Here is an 18,911-nt window from a genome sequence, read left to right as displayed (position 1 = left end):
CTTCAAAAAAATAAATAAAAAAATAATAATATAGATTTGGGGTAAGGTAGTGCATTGCTCTTAATATCCACAATTCCAAACCCTAATACATTTCCTGCAACAACTTTTCTCTTTTATCGTTATGCTACAACCCTGATTCCGATAAAGTTGGGACACTGTGAAAACCAAAACAATGTCATAATTTGTTATATATATTCACATGAAAACAACACAAAGACAACATATGTAATATTTGACCTCATCACCTTAATTGAGTTTTCTAAATATCTGCTTATTCTGAATTTGATGCAGCAGCATGTTTCAAATAAGTTGGGACAGGAGCAACAAAGACTGGGAAAGTTGTGGAACGCTCCAGAAACACCTGTTTGGATCATTCCACAGGTAAATAGGTTGCTTGGTAACAGGTGATAATATCATGATTGGGTATGAAAGGAGCATCCTGGAAAGGCTCAGTCGTTCACAACTAAGAATGGAGTGAAGTTCACCACTTTGTGAACACAGGATTGCATAAAGGATGTTAGTACATGAGCTCAGGATCACTTGATAAAACCTTTGTCGGTAAACACAGTTTGTTTGCAAATGATTGTGTCCTGTTTTTAATTTTTATACAGTGTCCCAACTTTTTTTTAGAATCCAGTATACACTAAATTGTAATATGTTAGTTGGTGATAATCAATTCTATTATTAGTCATTAAGATTGCAGAGGGGAAAAAAGACATTTTAACTGTGTCGGGATACAAATGTTTTATTACAGTAATCACAAATCGTAACAAAACAAAAATAAACTCTTAGTTACAATATACAGTACAACGTCATTATCATTAACGTCAGTCATTGTAGAGAATTGCGGTTACTGTACCTACTCTACTGAAACAGACTGTACAGAACTCTGCCATAATCAATTTTAACAGGCTACTTGAAAACATCTCAAGGTAACAGGTTTTCATAAATACTGTTTTCATAAATCAGCTCGTAGGTGAATGATAACTACAACACTGTTGAATGATGTGGGAGAGGTTTAGCTTCGTTCCTCCCTGCATGTGGCCATTATGTCAGCTGAGAAACAAAGATAAGATCTAAATGAAATGTCTGTTGAATGATTGATATCAGCACCTGCAGAAACGTAAGCTGTGAAGTACGCGGTGAAGAAATGGGCCTTGGTATGTTGGATAATTTTCCATGTCGGAGGTTTTTGTTGGTTTCAAGCCCTATATAACTTTAGAGTGTGGGGTTGGTGATCTTTCCCAGCATGAGGATGGCGTTAGAATCTCCCTCTATGACAGAAAAGAAGAACGGCCGGTTGATGGACAGTTTCAGAGGGACGCCTGCTTCCTGGATCTTGTCCTGAGGTTCCGCTCCTTCCTCTGACATCTCAAACATCACCTTGTTGACCGCCTGAGAGGAGACAAATCTGTTAATGATGCACACATATAGTGGGTTTTAGAATTTGACAGGGTGACCACTCATCTGCTTCACCTTATCTATAGTGAAGGGTTTGGTGTTGCTGAGTTGGCTGAACTCAGCCTGTGAGCCCAACAGCATGGCTTCAATTTCTGGATCCATGTTGGTCAGCAGGTCACGTAGATCAGTCACAGAAGACATGGAGAACTTTGGGAGGGACAGCTCCAACAGACTGGGTGGATGGAGAGAAGGGGATTTAAAGTTTTAACATGAAAAACATGTGGAACTTAAATGTAACTTAAATGTTATCCCTTTAAAATCTATAGCCTTATTTACCCTGCACTGATAAGATGGCACATTATTGATTTCCTGAACCGAGCGAAGGTATTTCAGATTTAAATTATTACTAGTAATCCAAACTGCGGTCATAACAATTACATGATTTGCACTCATTTTTAAAACTGGATGCACAACAGGCACATACAACCCTTATTCCGAACATTTGGGACACTGTGTGTGTGTTCCTGAGCCCATGTACTAACATCCTTTATACAATCATGTGTTCACATAGTTGTGAACCTCGCTCCATCCTTGCTTGTTAGTGACTGAGCCATTCCAGGATGCTCCTTTCATACCCAATCATGATACTATCACCTGTTACCAATCAACCTGTTTACCTGTGGAATGATCCAAACAGGTGTTTTTGGAGCATTCCACAAATTTCCAAGTGTTTTGATGCTCCTGTCCCAACTTGTTTGAAATGTGTAGCATCAAATTCAGAATGAGCAGATATTTACAAAAATTAAGTAAACTGAGTATAAGTCAAAAAAAAGGTTTGCAAGTGATCACGTTCTGTTTTATTAATGATTTGCAGTGTCCCAACTTCATTGGAATCAGGGTTGTACCATGATAATAAAAGACAAAAGATGCTTCAGATTTCTGGTCCCCCAACTTGTAGTATTTGTGAACGGTATCATTCATCGAAGGCGATACTAAGTTTGGATTTAGGGTTTTAAAACAGCACAATACTCACCCTTCCTGGAGGCTCCGGTGCCAGTCAGACATGACATCAGTGCGCAGCTTGGACTCTATGTCCTGGAGGTTGGCCCCTTCATGCGGCAGGACCAGCAGCATGTAGGACCGTTTGCTCAGAGACAGCTTCACAACTGTGCACTGCCGTACCTTCGTGGTAACAAAAGAAAAATATTACAGATGACTACATTTCATACCTTACAGCTGCAAATATGTTATGCATGCAACAGAAATACACAAATGATTCAACAAATCAACATTAGAAAACAAATCGCCTGGACCATGATTTACCTTATCATTCAGGTAGTGGTACTGACCCGTGTGGGTCATCAGTGGAGCCATCACTGTGGTTGTTTCATCCACATGAAACTCCTGCAAGGAGGTCTTCTCTGGTTGGAAGGCTGTCCTCCAGTTGCCTAAACAAACACAAGCCAAGAACACAGTCAAGCACCATGGTGGTGGTTTTCGGTTTGGTATATCAGCCTCTGGTTCACCAAATCTATGTGTGATTGTGTGTGGCACATGCAGACTGCATGGTAAATGCCCTGAAAAGCTGACTGTGATCATAAATTAGACAACTGCAATACAGATCTGCAAAATGTTACTATCATCCTGGCGTTGTGATCTGTTCACATCACACTCCGAAAATACAAAGCTTCACTTTTAAACCATGAGTCTCAATCTGCGTATTCGGTAAAACCAATTTAACTGAGGGCGAAAACAAAAGAGAGGGAGCGACAGACCTTGGAAGTTGAAGGAAGTAAGAAACAGAAGGTCGCTGCTGGAGTTCAGATCTTTGAAGACGTTCTGCACCTTCCCGTCAGATGTCCTCTCCACGAAGCTGTTCACCAGCCGCTCAGCCTCCTCCGGTTTGGAGAAGTCCACGCCGCGGATGAATGATGCGTCTGAGAAGTCCTGCGTGCCTTGAATGAAGTCCTCGGATAGCTGGGCATCCTGGGGAGTGAAGGTCCACACTTGTGTTGTGATTTCATCTTTCGGTCCGTCGTCCACCAGAGAGTTAATGCTCTGCAGGGTCTTGAGAACCTTGTGTCCGTCCATCAAGGACACGCAGTCCTCTCGGTCGGTGCCACTGCTCAGGCCCAGTAGAAGCTGGAGGGAAAGGAGCGAATTGGGACAAAGTTACTTCTTTGAGTGAAAGTACAAGCCCTGATAATCACACAGGATCGGATCAATCATCCCCTCATTCAGGACTGTTTTTTCTCTCTACAATGAGAACAAATCAAAATCAAAGACCTGGAACGATCTTGCTGTCTTCTTGGAGGCTCCCAGGTAGAAGGTGACGAGGGATCCGAAGGTGTTGACCGGAGAAAAGAGGGTGTTGGTGCTGTGCTGCTCGCTGCTGAGCGCCTGGTACATCCTCAGGCCCAGAGAGTTCAACAGCTCTGCCAGAACCGCCGTCCTCTCTGTGATGTTCTGCCTCTGCGCGTCCACTTTGGATGGGTCCCTGCGGTCTGCCGCCAGGACCTCAATGTCAAGGGCGGCCACAGGAAGCGTCTCCAGTGGCTTGGACGTTTGGGCCTGCAGGGTCTCACAGCTGACATTCTCAGCGGCAAAGAGGTGAAAGGGGTGAACGTAGACGCGGTTGGCTTGGCTTCCTGAGAGGCAGCAGCAGAGTAGGAGGGCTAGAAGAGGCAACTGCAGAATCTGCATTTTTACCTTTTATCGGTGGTCACCTTGAGACGATTCCTTCTACGGAGGAAGACAGATATTTTTTAGTTAACAATGAAACACCTTGAGAATACCAACCCTTCAACTGCCTCACGAGTCTTACTGAGCACTCAGTGTTGGGCGGCCTGTGAATGATACATCACTAATAGCGGGGCTTTCGTCAGAATCTGGCTAGATCTGGTTTTCCGTCTCTGACAGGATTGGCTGGCAGGAACATTGGACATAGAGCGGCATGTCAGTGATGGATTGATTGCTCTTTGTGTGTCTTCTCTCCTGCTGGTCAGTGAATGAGAGCAGGCATTACCCTCTGCAACAGAGGTCGCATAGATAATGAAGACGCATCTACGAGCGTGAATTTGTTCGTGCTCACGGACTAAAATAAGATGGATGTCTCATTTGGACATTGTTGAAGCGGCCTTCAGACCGAGCCGAGGCAGTCACCAAACAAATCTACATGCTCAAATCGTTGACGCACGTTAAGACAAAACAATCGGTCTGGACACTGCGGTTGGTACATATGATACTTTGGACAAATATGGCTGTATTTATGTTGTAATATCTGGATTAACCTGGAAATAATGAATCCATATAAGTTACAAAACAAACTAGATGTAGATAATAAAAATAAATATTTTGCCTGGTTACTGTCAAGTTCATTGATATATTTCACATTTGCTCAACTGCCCATTTTACTTGTGTTTCTGGAGCTCTTCATGGATGCAGGGTGAACACAGTTTAAAGCTGAACTGACAACTTTCACTCCTACATGAACAATATGCTCTTATGCAAAAATAGGACTTTATCCTTTGAGTTGAATGTGCAGAAATGGAGTGGACTGATGGACTCTTGGAAGAGATGAGCAAACACTAGATTTTAGTCTATTTGGACATGTACCACAGGACACGGCCTTGGCCGCTTATCAATAAATCTGGCGCACTCAAATGTTCTTATACACAACCAACCCACCTGTGTACCAGAGGACTCCATGACAGAGGTCAAAAAAACATGGACGATTCATTATCACTGATGTTTTCTGTCAAGGTGTGGAACTTGGCGAACATTTTTGATATGATCTGATCCATCATAAACTCGTCTGCTAGGAGCAACTTTACAGAAATTAGTTGCACGATTTGTCTTTACACTAAAAGTTAAAGAGACAGTTTGACAGAGGTGCTTTCTTGAACACACTTTCAGGCATTTAGAAGATCGTTTTTTTGTTTTTTAATAATATAACAGACTTGTCCCATCAGTTACAAGACACTCAAAAGGCAGAGATAAAGTCAAAGTTTGCTCTTACCGTGTGTGTGCTGCTGCTGAGTGAGGTACTGAGTGAGGTCCTGGCTCCTCTGCTCCCCTGCTTTAACCCAGCCAGCCAGCCGCAGTGCTCCCACTATTGTTACTGATTAACCAAAGCAGCATTGAGTCAGGGGCTCTGCCGCCATGACTCACAGCCCGCTTTGTACTGACGTGCTACTGCTATAGATAAATAGGTCTGACAGAGAGAAGAAAGAGACCACCCAATGTCCCTCTACATGTTGACTTTAGGAGGATGGTGCAAGCGCTTCCTGGAGGGGGTGAAAGGAGAGCTCAACTTCCACAAAGGAGGAGTGGGAAGCAGAGGCTTGTTTGAGTTTGAGAGTGACGCACTGAAATGTCACCACATTGTGGAGATGTTTATTTGTGAAAAGGGAATAGTACTCTTGAATAATTGCACATGTTCTTTGAAATTTTGCTCAACCTTGGGTCAGACAAGTGTTAAGTTAACAAATCTCATACCTGAATCACTTCCATCCACGTAAGAAAAATAAGAAGCGAGACGGACAGGAGGGAAGGCAAAATCAAGAAAAAAGTCAAGATATGACTCTAGCAATGAGATTTGCATGTTGTGATATTCTGCTACTATTGTTCTCATGTTAGTTCTGTTATCCTCTCATAATCTGTATTAACTTATTTACTTACTCTTTCTGATAGAAGCCATATGAATCATTATTCACATTATCCATTCCATGTCGTGCAAATCTACAATTTACTGCAACCAAAAAACATGAATAAAACAGAATGAATCATTTTCAAATCCTTTTTGACACATACTAAACTGAAAGCAGTACAAAGACAATATATTTAATGTTTGACTTATAACAACAAAAGGTGAAATACCTGAAAACATGTTTTATATTCTAGTTTCATCAAAATAGCCACCCTTTGCTCTGATTACTGCTTTGCACATTCTTGGCATTCTCTTGATGAGCTTCAAGAGGTAGTCACCTAAAATGATTTTCACTTCACAGGTGTGCCTTATCAAGGTTAATAGTGGAATTTCTTGCTTTATCAATGGGTTTGGGACCATCAGTATTGTTGTGCAGAAATCAGGTTAATACACAGCTGACAGCCCTATTGGACAACTGTTAAAATTCATATTATGGCAAGAAACAAGCAGCTAACTAAAGAAAAACAAGTGGCCATCATTACCTTAAGAAATGGCGGTCTCCTCTCTCTCTCTCTCTCTCTCTCTATATATATATATATATATATATATATATATATATATATATGTGTGTGTGTGTGTGTGTGTGTAAATATGTGTGTGTATGTATATGTATATATACATATGTATATACACACACACACACATATATATATATATACACGCATATACATATATATGTGTGGTGTGTGTATATATGTATGTATGTATATGTATATATAATTATGTATATGCATATGTGTGTGTATATATATATATACACACACACAGTATATACATACATACACACAAATACATATATACGTATATACATATATAAATATATATATATATATATCACATGTTTTTGTGAAGGCAGGCAGGGCAAATAGGTTGATTAAGCAATGTGGTTCATATTTCCTGTCAAAGGCAACATCCTTGAACATAATGATGTAAATCCTTTACGCACACCTGATTCAACAGGGCAGGGTGCACTAAATTTTCTCATCAGAAAGAGAAACACGGTGTCATGTCAAGTGTTTTACAGCCCTGGTTTTATCTTTTATAAACATTGTTATAGTGATAATAATCAATAACGGGAAGTTTAGCAAAAGTGCAAATGACTTTATGTAACGCTGATAGTTTGACAGAATAACTTAACATTAACAAACTTTTTTTTGTTTTCAAAGAGTTGGTATTATTATATATGTTATTTGCTCAGGCAACACATCACTCATCATTTGCACAAAAAATTTACAATCCTAGTTGAAGGGTGATATATAAGAGGATGGTAAATTTTGTAGACAAAAAATACAAATACACAAAAATACAAATATGTTTTCGATGATTTCTCAAAATCTTAGTTTACTGAGTTAGCATGCTAACAGTTTTTTTTTATTAGCACTAAACACAGAGCGCAGCTGAGGCTGAATTTCATTTGCTTTTCAGGAATTTGGTCATCTGATATGATGATGGCGCGAGATGAAGAGTCAGGGGGCTACCAAAGTTGTTGTAAATCACATACAGCCCCCCGTATGTACATGATTGGTGTATGAAAGCTCATTGCAACACATTCAAAGATTATGGACATATTTAGTTTAACACCACAAGTGTTGACCTCATGGTGGCACTCGATGAGAAGTCAGATGATCAGAATCACTGAAGTCAGTAGGATTCGTCCTCTTGGGCTCATGAGGAGGATTTCATGGTAACCAATCCAACAGCAGCATCAGGACCAAACAGGCAGACTGACCGAGTCAGCGATCTGGCCATCTCTAGAGCCACTGCTCACGATTAGTGTGGCTAAAATGTAAAGAATTTAATGTATAGAATTTTGTCATTTGACTGCTGATAACTGTGACATTATTTATTAAGAAATGTGAACACCTGGTACACCTGTATTTTTAAGAATATGTGAATCTTCAGATGCAAAAAAAGATGTTTTTTTTCAGCCTCTGAAAGGATCATTTCATCTAATCTATATGATATTTGTGTATGTTTATGGGACAACTATAAGCTACTATATGGTGAGGTTTGATTTGAAATTTTCCAGGCTTTAAAGTAAATGTAAATGCAATATCAGTCAATATGTTGCACGTTCCAGTCTCTTCTTTTTAAACTTATTTTTAAACCTTTTAAACTCTTCTTTTCAACTACAAAACAGACATTTTATTCTAAGTTATTAAAGCTTTTTTCTTTTCTCTTACAATATGAATTGTGAAAGCTACGCAACAAGTTACCAATAAATGTTCCTTGCATGTTAAAGCCTTCTTGGCAATTACCCTGTTTCTGATTCTAGTTTTTCTATTAGTTTGGAAATAGAAATGTACAAATTTTTGACGTTCACGCTATTTCACTGTAACAGGATGCAACTGATGCAGCAGGATTCCCGTCGTGACAATAGTCAGTCCCAATTACTGTTGCAGATGTGACGCATGTACGATTATTATCATGGATAATTTACTAGCTGCTCATTTTCAAGCCCAAGAACCTTCGTGAAGTTCTGCCCTTGTGTGTCTTGAGCAAATATCTTAAAACACATCCTGAAGCTAAAGGTGAACAATCTTTGCGTAAGATTTATGATAGTTAACAAGTGTCTGTTTCTCATGCACAATTAATCCATCGGCATCGTGGCGCATTTTATGGGTGCTGGATCAAAGTGTCTAACTTGGCTCCTGGCTATATAAGCTGCCCTGTCCAGCGTCTGAAGCAGGCTGGAAGGTGAAGAAATTCACCATGTGGACTCTTCTGGTTCTTTGCAGCGCGATCGCCTCACATGGAGTGCAAGGTACTTTGTTATTGTAATGTTTGCATCTTTGGTTTTAGATCATTATTATTATTTTTAAGGGTAGTAAGGGGCAGCATTAGACTGAGCACTGGTTGGAGAGACAGTGTGTTTTTAAATTTAGTCTTCATGACAGGAGTGTTGGCTGTTGTTACCCATGCTGTCACTGGTCTTAGAGTAGCTTATGTACGCTGACACTTTGTCTTGTTTGTTTGCTTTTCTCTTAATCCACCAGGTGATGAACGCTACTACACAACTGATTACATGAATTCATCACCACCAACAACAGAAACTTTAGGTACAAAAACTCACGCTAGGATAAAAAGAATAAATTTAATTGTCCTACATAGATCCAAGCCATTGTTTGTCTTGTCCTGGCTCTTTCTGTACGGCTTCACTGATGTGTTGTTGCTTTCAGATTGGTTTAACCAGCAGTTTCAGCTAAACCACAGCCATTTACTGAGCGTGTTAAAAATGTAAAGATCTCATTACCGAGATAACTAACACTTGTTTTTGATCTGAGTCACAGAATGTGTTGCTACTTGCCTTCGAGTGTTCTTTCTGTCTCTTCTTACTAAAACCCATCAGTTTTTAATGCAAACTACAGTGTAGTGGTACATCTTGCTTTGTTCATATTCTCTGTGTCACCCAAGAACTGAATTATCTATTTATCTGTGATTTATCTAACATTATGTTGTTTATGTTTCTCACTTGCATTCTTTTCATGTGTTACTTTTCTGTTCTTCATGAGTAATTTCTTTTCTAATTTTCAGGATCTCTACCTACCTCAAATGGGCCGTGTGGTGGCTTCCTGTCTGGCAACAGTGGTACTTTCCACAGCCCCAACTACCCAAACCCGTACCCGACTCACATAAACTGTACGTGGTACATCACACCAGGAAGACGAGTCGTGCAGCTGGAGTTCCCTGTTATGGAGTGAGTAATGCTCTGCATGTCCAGGAGAACGCTGTGGTCACTAACTACTGTTGCTGTATTAGCTGTAGCTTTTAATTCAAACCTTTGTTCTCTTTTCACAGCATTGAGAATCACTTGAATTGTGCTTTTGATGCCATTTACGTCCATGATGGGTACAGCACAAGTAGCAGGCTTCTGGGGGTGGTGTGTGGCAGGAACGGTTCCACCTTTCACTCCACTGGCTCTTATTTGACGGTGCGCTTCAAGAGTGACAACGTTGTTAGCCACTCAGGATTTCGTGCTTACTACCGAGTTGTGGGTAAGTCACAATGATTATGATGAAGATGTGTCCCCATTTCAGTGACACCCAGGATTTAAGCAACATTAAAAACACAGAAAAGTCTCATTACAGCCACGTAGAGATGAGCCTGAACTGGTTGATTTCAGTGATGGGAACTGTTTTGTTTGTTTTTTCTGCAGCTGGAGGTTCCTGCAGATACAACTGTGGCCACCAGGTTGGAAACTGCTCTTGCTCTTCAAGCTGTCAATACAGAGGGGACTGTTGTTCAGACTATACAGGTAAGCAGCGGCGGAACGTTATTAAATACATTTAATTAAGTATGTTTTGAGGAGAGGTGAGTTACTAGTTACTTTTGAGATGTAGATTTTACATTAAACAACATGCAATGTACAGCCCTCCTGTCTTTACAACTATGGTGCACACATGGGAAACTGTTCCTGCTCATCATCCTGTCAGCGCTACGGCAACTGCTGCTATGACTACCACTGTACATGTCCAGCAGCTCTCAGGCTTCAACAGCCTCACTGTCTCACTATTATCGAACCCTCTTGTTAACTAGAAGAGGTCAAGAGAAAGCTGCAGGATTCACTTCACAGTTGTTCTCATCTTTCTTTCAGATTACTGCCAAATGATGACGCAACCACCACACACCACAGGTATTTCCAAATCTGAGCAACAAAACATTTTAGAATGAAACATCATCAGATTCAGTTATCATGACAGTAGCAGGCGATTTTAGGAGGGCTGAGGGGAGATGCCATACCAGACCGGAGAAAGAGTGAGAGGATCACAGAGACACACTGCTGTCTGTAGTATTCATATAATATTTCCATGATCATTCAATAGCATCTATGCTGCTGTAAATACAGCCCGAGACCAAGCCACCCCTGCAAGAAAACATGTTTAGTGGCTACAAGGTTAGTGGGTAGTATAAAGGTGGGCTAGAGTCAGGGCACCCCCCCCCCGTTCAACATGAACAATCAATTACAGCCTGACAGAGAACTGAAAACGCTTTGTTAAGACTCATTCTCCTGTGTCTCTCAGATAGGGGCTCATGTCGTTACAACTGCGGCATGCACATGGGAAGCTGCTCCTGCCATAGCTCATGTCGATACTACGGCAACTGTTGCTATGACTACAACTGTAAGTGCCACCTCTAACAAATCAACAGTATTACCAGGTTCTGCATCCCTCTCGTGTTGAGGAAGTCAGTCTGTCAAATTCCTCAGTGCTTTTACAGACATTACGGGATAAATCTTTTGTTGTTCACACTCAAGTAAACAACAGGTGCATCAGAAAGTTTGTTGTGCACGGTAAGATGAGGTGATAAAGACAGAAATCATTTTATTTTCCTCTCTTTGTCATGCAGATTACTGCCAGTCAACCACTTCAGGTATGAAACCTCTCAACTGTTGCTATTTGAAAGACTAAAGCACTGAAATATAGTTACTGAAATGTTTTAATACTCTCCTGTGTCTCTCAGCTCCGAACTCCTGTCGATACAACTGCGGCAGTCACCTGGGCACCTGCTCCTGCTCAAGCTCTTGCAGATACTATGGAAACTGTTGTGATGATTACTACTGTAAGTACCATATCCATCAAACCTGGGCAGAGAAGCAGCTGCACACTGTGATCATAATGTTAACCAACTAGGATCCCACATCATGCTGAAATGCATTACATATAGTAATAGTCTGAAAGAGTCCTTCCCCATTCTGATGTTGGAAAGGTGTGGGTGAAGCAGGTTTCTGCAGCTTTTCAACCATCCCTAAAGCAGTTCTGATCAAGCATACTGGTACCTTTACCTCTGTGCCAATATGGTCCTGCAACTGTCTGCAGAAGCCACCCAGGCCAGAAAGCTGTATTTGATCATGCTGACGATAATATGTTGTAGAATAAACAACAGGTGCATCAGAATGTGTTTTACACTGTAAAGAGAGACGTCAAAGGTTGTAATCATTTCATTCTCCTCTCTTTGTCATGCAGATTATTGCCCGCCAACCACTCCAGGTATGAAGACCTCTCAGCTGTCGATGTTTGAAAGAATGAAACACTGAAATATAGAATTACTGAAATGTTTTAATACTCTCCTGTGTCTCTCAGCTCCAACCTCCTGTCGATACAACTGCGGCAGTTACCTGGGCAACTGCTCCTGCTCAAGCTCTTGCAGATACTATGGAAACTGTTGTGATGATTACTACTGTAAGTACCATATCCATCAAAGCTGGGCAGAGAAGCAGCTGCACACTGTGATCACAATGTTAACCAACTAGCATCCCACATCATGCTGAAATGCATTACATATAGTAATAGTCTGAAAGAGTCCTTCCCCATTCTGATGTTGGAAAGGTGTGGGTGGAGCGGGTTTCTGCAGCTTTTCAACCATCCCTAAAGCAGTTCTGTTGAGGCATACTGGTACCTTTACATCTGTGCCAATATGGTCCTGCAACTGTCTGCAGAAAATACCACACAGGCCAGAAAGCTGTATTTGATCATGCTGATGATAATATGTTGTAGAATAAACAGCAGGTGCATCAGAATGTGTTTTACACTGTAAAGAGAGATGTCAAAGGTTGTAATCATTTCATTCTCCTCTCTTTGTCATGCAGATTACTGCCAGTCAGCCACTCCAACCCCAGGTATGAAAACCTCTCAAATGTCCATATTTGAAAGAATGAAACATTGAAATATAGAATTACTGAAATGTTTTAATACTCTCCTGTGTCTCTCAGCTGCATCATGTCGATACAACTGCGGGAGTCACCTGGGCCACTGCTCCTGCTCAAGCTCTTGCAGATACTATGGAAACTGTTGTCATGATTACTCCTGTAAGTATCATATCCATCAAAGCTGGGCAGAGAAGCAGCTGCACACTGTGATCATAATGTTAACAGACTAGCATTTTAACCATCCCTAAAGCAGTTCTGATCAAGCATACTGGTACCTTTACATCTGTGCCAATATGGTCCTGCAACTGTCTGCAGAAAGTACCACACAGGCCAGAAAGCTGTATTTGCTGATGCTGATGATAATATGCTGTAGAATAAACAGCAGGTGCATCAGAATGTGTTTTACACTGTAAAGAGAGATGTCAAAGGTTGTAATCGTTTCATTCTCCTCTCTTTGTCATGCAGACTACTGCCAGTCAGCCACTTCAACCCCAGGTATGAAAACCTCTCAACTGTCGATATTTGAAAGAATGAAACATTGAAATATAGAATTACTGAAATGTTTTAATACTCTCCTGTGTCTCTCAGCTCCAACCTCCTGTCGATACAACTGCGGCAGTTACCTGGGCAACTGTTCCTGCTCAAGCTCTTGCAGATACTATGGAAACTGTTGTCATGATTACTACTGTAAGTATCATATTCATCAAAGCTGGGCAGAGAAGCAGCTGCACACTGTGATCACAATGTTAACCAACTAGCATCCCACATCATGCTGAAATGCATTACATATAGTAATAGTCTGAAAGAGTCCTTCCCCATTCTGATGTTGGAAAGGTGTGGGTGGAGCGGGTTTCTGCAGCTTTTCAACCATCTCTAAAGCAGTTCTGATGAGGCATACTGGTACCTTTACCTCTGTGCCAATATGGTCCTGCAACTGTCTGCAGAAAATACCACACAGGCCAGAAAGCTGTATTTGCTGATGCTGATGGTAATATGTTGTAGAATAAACAACAGGTGCATCAGAATGTGTTTTACACTGTAAAGAGAGATGTCAAAGGTTGTCATTGTTTCATTCTCCTCTCTTTCATGCAGATTACTGTCAGTCAACCACTCCAACCCCAGGTATGAAGACCTCTCAACTGTCGATATTTGAAAGAATGAAACATTGAAATATAGAATTACTGAAATGTTTTAATACTCTCCTGTGTCTCTCAGCTGCATCATGTCGATACAACTGCGGCAGTCACCTGGGCAACTGCTCCTGCTCAAGCTCTTGCAGATACTATGGAAACTGTTGTCATGATTACTCCTGTAAGTATCATATCCATCAAAGCTGGGCAGAGAAGCAGCTGCACACTGTGATCATAATGTTAACCAACTAGGATCCCACATCATGCTGAAATGCATTACATATAGTAATAGTCTGAAAGAGTCCTTCCCCATTCTGATGTTGGAAAGGTGTGGTTGGAGCGGGTTTTTGCAGCTTTTCAACCATCTCTAAAGCAGTTCTGTTGAGGCATACTGGTACCTTTACCTCTGTGCCAATATGGTCCTGCAACTGTCTGCAGAAAGTACCACACAGGCCAGAAAGCTGTATTTGCTGATGCTGATGATAATATAATATGTTGTAGAATAAACAGCAGGTGCATCAGAATGTGTTTTACACTGTAAAGAGAGATGTCAAAGGTTGTAATCATTTCATTCTCCTCTCTTTGTCATGCAGATTACTGCCAGTCAACCACTCCAACCCCAGGTATGAAAACCTCTCAAATGTCCATATTTGAAAGAATGAAACATTGAAGTATAAAATTACTGAAATGTTTTAATACTCTCCTATGTCTCTCAGCTGCATCATGTCGATACAACTGCGGGAGTCACCTGGGCCACTGCTCCTGCTCAAGCTCTTGCAGATACTATGGAAACTGTTGTCATGATTACTCCTGTAAGTATCATATCCATCAAAGCTGGGCAGAGAAGCAGCTGCACACTGTGATCATAATGTTAACCAACTAGGATCCCACATCATGCTGAAATGCATTACATATAGTAATAGTCTGAAAGAGTCCTTCCCCATTCTGATGTTGGAAAGGTGTGGTTGGAGCGGGTTTTTGCAGCTTTTCAACCATCTCTAAAGCAGTTCTGTTGAGGCATACTGGTACCTTTACCTCTGTGCCAATATGGTCCTGCAACTGTCTGCAGAAAGTACCACACAGGCCAGAAAGCTGTATTTGCTGATGCTGATGATAATATAATATGTTGTAGAATAAACAGCAGGTGCATCAGAATGTGTTTTACACTGTAAAGAGAGATGTCAAAGGTTGTAATCATTTCATTCTCCTCTCTTTGTCATGCAGATTACTGCCAGTCAGCCACTCCAACCCCAGGTATGAAAACCTCTCAAATGTCCATATTTGAAAGAATGAAACATTGAAGTATAAAATTACTGAAATGTTTTAATACTCTCCTATGTCTCTCAGCTGCATCATGTCGATACAACTGCGGGAGTCACCTGGGCCACTGCTCCTGCTCAAGCTCTTGCAGATACTATGGAAACTGTTGTCATGATTACTCCTGTGAGTATCATATCTATCAAAGCTGGGCAGAGAAGCAGCTGCACACTGTGATCATAATGTTAACAGACTAGCATTTTAACCATCCCTAAAGCAGTTCTGATCAAGCATACTGGTACCTTTACATCTGTGCCAATATGGTCCTGCAACTGTCTGCAGAAAATACCACACAGGCCAGAAAGCTGTATTTGCTGATGCTGATGATAATATGCTGTAGAATAAACAGCAGGTGCATCAGAATGTGTTTTACACTGTAAAGAGAGATGTCAAAGGTTGTAATCGTTTCATTCTCCTCTCTTTGTCATGCAGACTACTGCCAGTCAGCCACTTCAACCCCAGGTATGAAAACCTCTCAACTGTCGATATTTGAAAGAATGAAACATTGAAGTATAGAATTACTGAAATGTTTTAATACTCTCCTGTGTCTCTCAGCTCCAACCTCCTGTCGATACAACTGCGGCAGTTACCTGGGCAACTGTTCCTGCTCAAGCTCTTGCAGATACTATGGAAACTGTTGTCATGATTACTACTGTAAGTACCATATTCATCAAAGCTGGGCAGAGAAGCAGCTGCACACTGTGATCACAATGTTAACCAACTAGCATCCCACATCATGCTGAAATGCATTACATATAGTAATAGTCTGAAAGAGTCCTTCCCCATTCTGATGTTGGAAAGGTGTGGTTGGAGCGGGTTTTTGCAGCTTTTCAACCATCTCTAAAGCAGTTCTGTTGAGGCATACTGGTACCTTTACCTCTGTGCCAATATGGTCCTGCAACTGTCTGCAGAAAGTACCACACAGGCCAGAAAGCTGTATTTGCTGATGCTGATGATAATATAATATGTTGTAGAATAAACAGCAGGTGCATCAGAATGTGTTTTACACTGTAAAGAGAGATGTCAAAGGTTGTAATCATTTCATTCTCCTCTCTTTGTCATGCAGATTACTGCCAGTCAGCCACTCCAACCCCAGGTATGAAAACCTCTCAAATGACCATATTTAAAAGAATGAAAGATTGAAATATAGAATTACTGAAATGTTTTAATACTCTCCTGTGTCTCTCAGCTGCATCATGTCGGTACAACTGCGGGAGTCACCTGGGCCACTGCTCCTGCTCAAGCTCTTGCGAATACTATGGGAACTGTTGTCATGATTACTACAGTAAGTGTCAGCTTCATCAAAGCTGGGCAGAGAAGCAGCTGCACACTGTGATCACAATGTTAACCAACTAGCATCTCACATCACACTTAAATGCATGAGTCCAACTTTATTCCTCATGAAGGAATTGACTGGATTACTTTGTAAAGTTTCCACAGAAATCAGGAGTTCAGTGATTTGAACTGGCATCTTTTTCTCTTAATCTGACATGTTTACTGTAGCAACAGGATGCCCGGGCTGGCCAGAACTCATTCTAAATGCTAAATAAAAAAGGATATTAGTTAAGGAAGAGAAAAGTGTTCGGTTTGATATGAAGGAAAGACGGGCAGAATTTCTCAGAGCCAGTTCTGTTACGGCTGTCCAGAAACAAACTCGTTCATACGACGTGTTGTTTGGCCATGTAGAGAGGCAAAAGTGTTCACAGCTGTTCTCAATGACCTCACCTAAAGGCGGAATGAAGTCCAGCCATCAGCATTTAAAAACGTGGAAAATGGAAGTCTCGGAAGACATTCAGATTGTTGCGCTCACTGTGAAAAGTGAGTCGTTGTGAAACAAACAGGCCAGAAAGCTTAATGTGCTGATGCTGACGATAAAATGCTGTTGAATGCATCAGAATGTGTTTACACAGTAAGAAGAGACGTCAAAGGTTGTAACCATTCCATTCTCCTCTCTTTGTTGTGTAGGTTACTGCTACTTTACAACTCCAACCCCAGGTATGAAAACCTCTCAACAACCTACAGTATATTGGAATAAACTGTTATTCTGCTTGCAGGAAATATGTCTGAAATGTCTTATTACTCTCCCTTGTCTTTTAGCTAATCATTCATTCGAGGTTTGGAAAGATCCTCAGTGTGCAAAATGAGCCTCCTGCAAATCTGATTCACCGCAGTGACACTCCTGTTATCTTGTCCACCTTTAGAAATCCACTGTGGAGACTTTCTGTTTGGTTCTGGCACCTTCTCTAGCCCAAACCACCCCAACTACTACCTCGACAACATGAACTGTGGGTGGCAGCTCAGAGCTGCGTCTGGCCAAAGAATCTTCCTGGATTTCACATTCCTACAGTAAGTGAGGAACAGACTGCTTTTTGGAGATCAGTATCACACAGTAAATGAGCAGCATTAGTATGTGAATACCTACCAATAGAATTAGGCTCTCAACTGATAATCATCATAGACACAAGGGAAGTACTTTGGGGAATTTTGCTTCAGTAAATGAATAATTTGTGGTTTTATCATCCTTTTTGCTAAACAGATTGGAGAACTGCTGCTCCTGTGACTACATTTCAGTCTACGATGGGCCATCTGATAGATACCCATTTCTGGGCAAATTGTGCTACAACGACAGTCTGAGTTCGTTCTATTCCACCTCCAACTACATGTATGTTGTCTTCCGGACTGATGTGTCTGTGGTTGGTCGAGGGTTCAAGGCTATGTTTGCAAGCTCCCTGAAACCAAGCTCAGGTAAATTAATGATGTGGGTAACATGTCTAGTTTAGATTTTGTTCTTAAATATGTGCTAGATGTTCATTGTGGACTCTACTGTTGAAACAATGCATAATGTCTGCTGTGGCTTGTAAAGGGAGGGTCTAAAAAAAAAAGCCATTTGTTGCATTGTGGGTAATGTAGGATTCAGCTTGACTTACAAACTCGGGACTAAAAGTCAGGATATTGTTACCTCTACTGCTTCACTTTTGGTAATGCTCTATTTGAATCTTTTTTTGATTCCTCCAACTTTACTCAGGTGCAAAACAATCACTTCCACTTTGACCTCCTTTCTAATTGTACATCCTAAAATCAGCCAGAATACTATGAATTAGCATGTCTATGTCCTCTTCTGTGAGGTGGTCAGTCAAACAGAGCAAAACTCAGCATTACTTAGAGCCACATTAGCAGCTTTGTGACGCTAACATGCTCGCGATGTTTAAGCACGTAATGTTTACCGCGTTCGTCATCTCAATTATTAGGTTTCATCCTCTGGGGACCATGAACGACCGGATAGAATTTCATGCCATTTCTTTCAATAGTTGATAAGATTTCTGGACCAGTGTGATGGACAGCCCAACCAACCAAGTGACCGAGCATGGCAAAAAACTGAAACACTGTGTAATCTTACTCCTTTATCCTGAAAGTAATTCAAGCTATTGAGAAAATCTTGTGAACACGTTCTTTTGTCAGGTCGAGTGGAATGTTCCTCAGAAAACATGAAAATTGTGATTAAGAGGTCCTACCTGAACTCTCTCGGCTATGATGGCCACAGTCTGTACCTGAACAACCCGTACTGCAGACCCCAGGTTTCCTCATATCAGGTGGTCTTCCATTTTGCCCTTGGTGCTTGTGGCAGCATTCAAAAGGTAGGCAAATCATCACCCTCTGGAAAACTGTATACAGTGCTTCCAAATAATTCTCCCACAAATCAACAGAGAAT

At 41.1% G+C, this 18,911-nt stretch overlaps 1 protein-coding gene across 1 annotated transcript; it reads right to left on the bottom strand.

The window, feature by feature from the left end:
• Nucleotides 1–844: 844 nt before the first annotated feature.
• On the bottom strand, nt 845–5,455 carry agt (angiotensinogen). Its single transcript, XM_041947985.1, has 7 exons — nt 5,420–5,455; nt 3,688–4,143; nt 3,177–3,543; nt 2,725–2,849; nt 2,435–2,583; nt 1,477–1,633; nt 845–1,395 (listed from the first exon to the last, which is right to left on the bottom strand). Exons 2-7 carry the CDS (start codon nt 4,102–4,104, stop codon nt 1,219–1,221), a joined length of 1,392 nt encoding a protein of 463 aa, XP_041803919.1. The 5' UTR covers nt 4,105–4,143; nt 5,420–5,455; the 3' UTR covers nt 845–1,218.
• Between the last annotated feature and the right edge of the window lie 13,456 nt (nt 5,456–18,911).

The sequence above is a fragment of the Chelmon rostratus genome, chromosome 11, assembly GCF_017976325.1.
Source record: "Chelmon rostratus isolate fCheRos1 chromosome 11, fCheRos1.pri, whole genome shotgun sequence".
Classification (NCBI taxonomy): domain Eukaryota; kingdom Metazoa; phylum Chordata; class Actinopteri; order Chaetodontiformes; family Chaetodontidae; genus Chelmon; species Chelmon rostratus.
Note: the sequence above shows the minus strand (reverse complement) of the source record. Positions and strands in the feature narration are given on the sequence as shown.

Coding starts and splice junctions, on each gene's coding strand:
- agt (XM_041947985.1), bottom strand. CDS start 4,104: ATGCAGATTCTGCAGTTGCCTCTTCTAGCCCTCCTACTCTGCTGCTGC. Junction 3,544..3,687: donor AGACAGCAAGATCGTTCCAG/GTCTTTGATTTT, acceptor CTTTCCCTCCAG/CTTCTACTGGGCCTGAGCAG. Junction 1,634..2,434: donor CACCGGAGCCTCCAGGAAGG/GTGAGTATTGTG, acceptor CCATCCACCCAG/TCTGTTGGAGCTGTCCCTCC.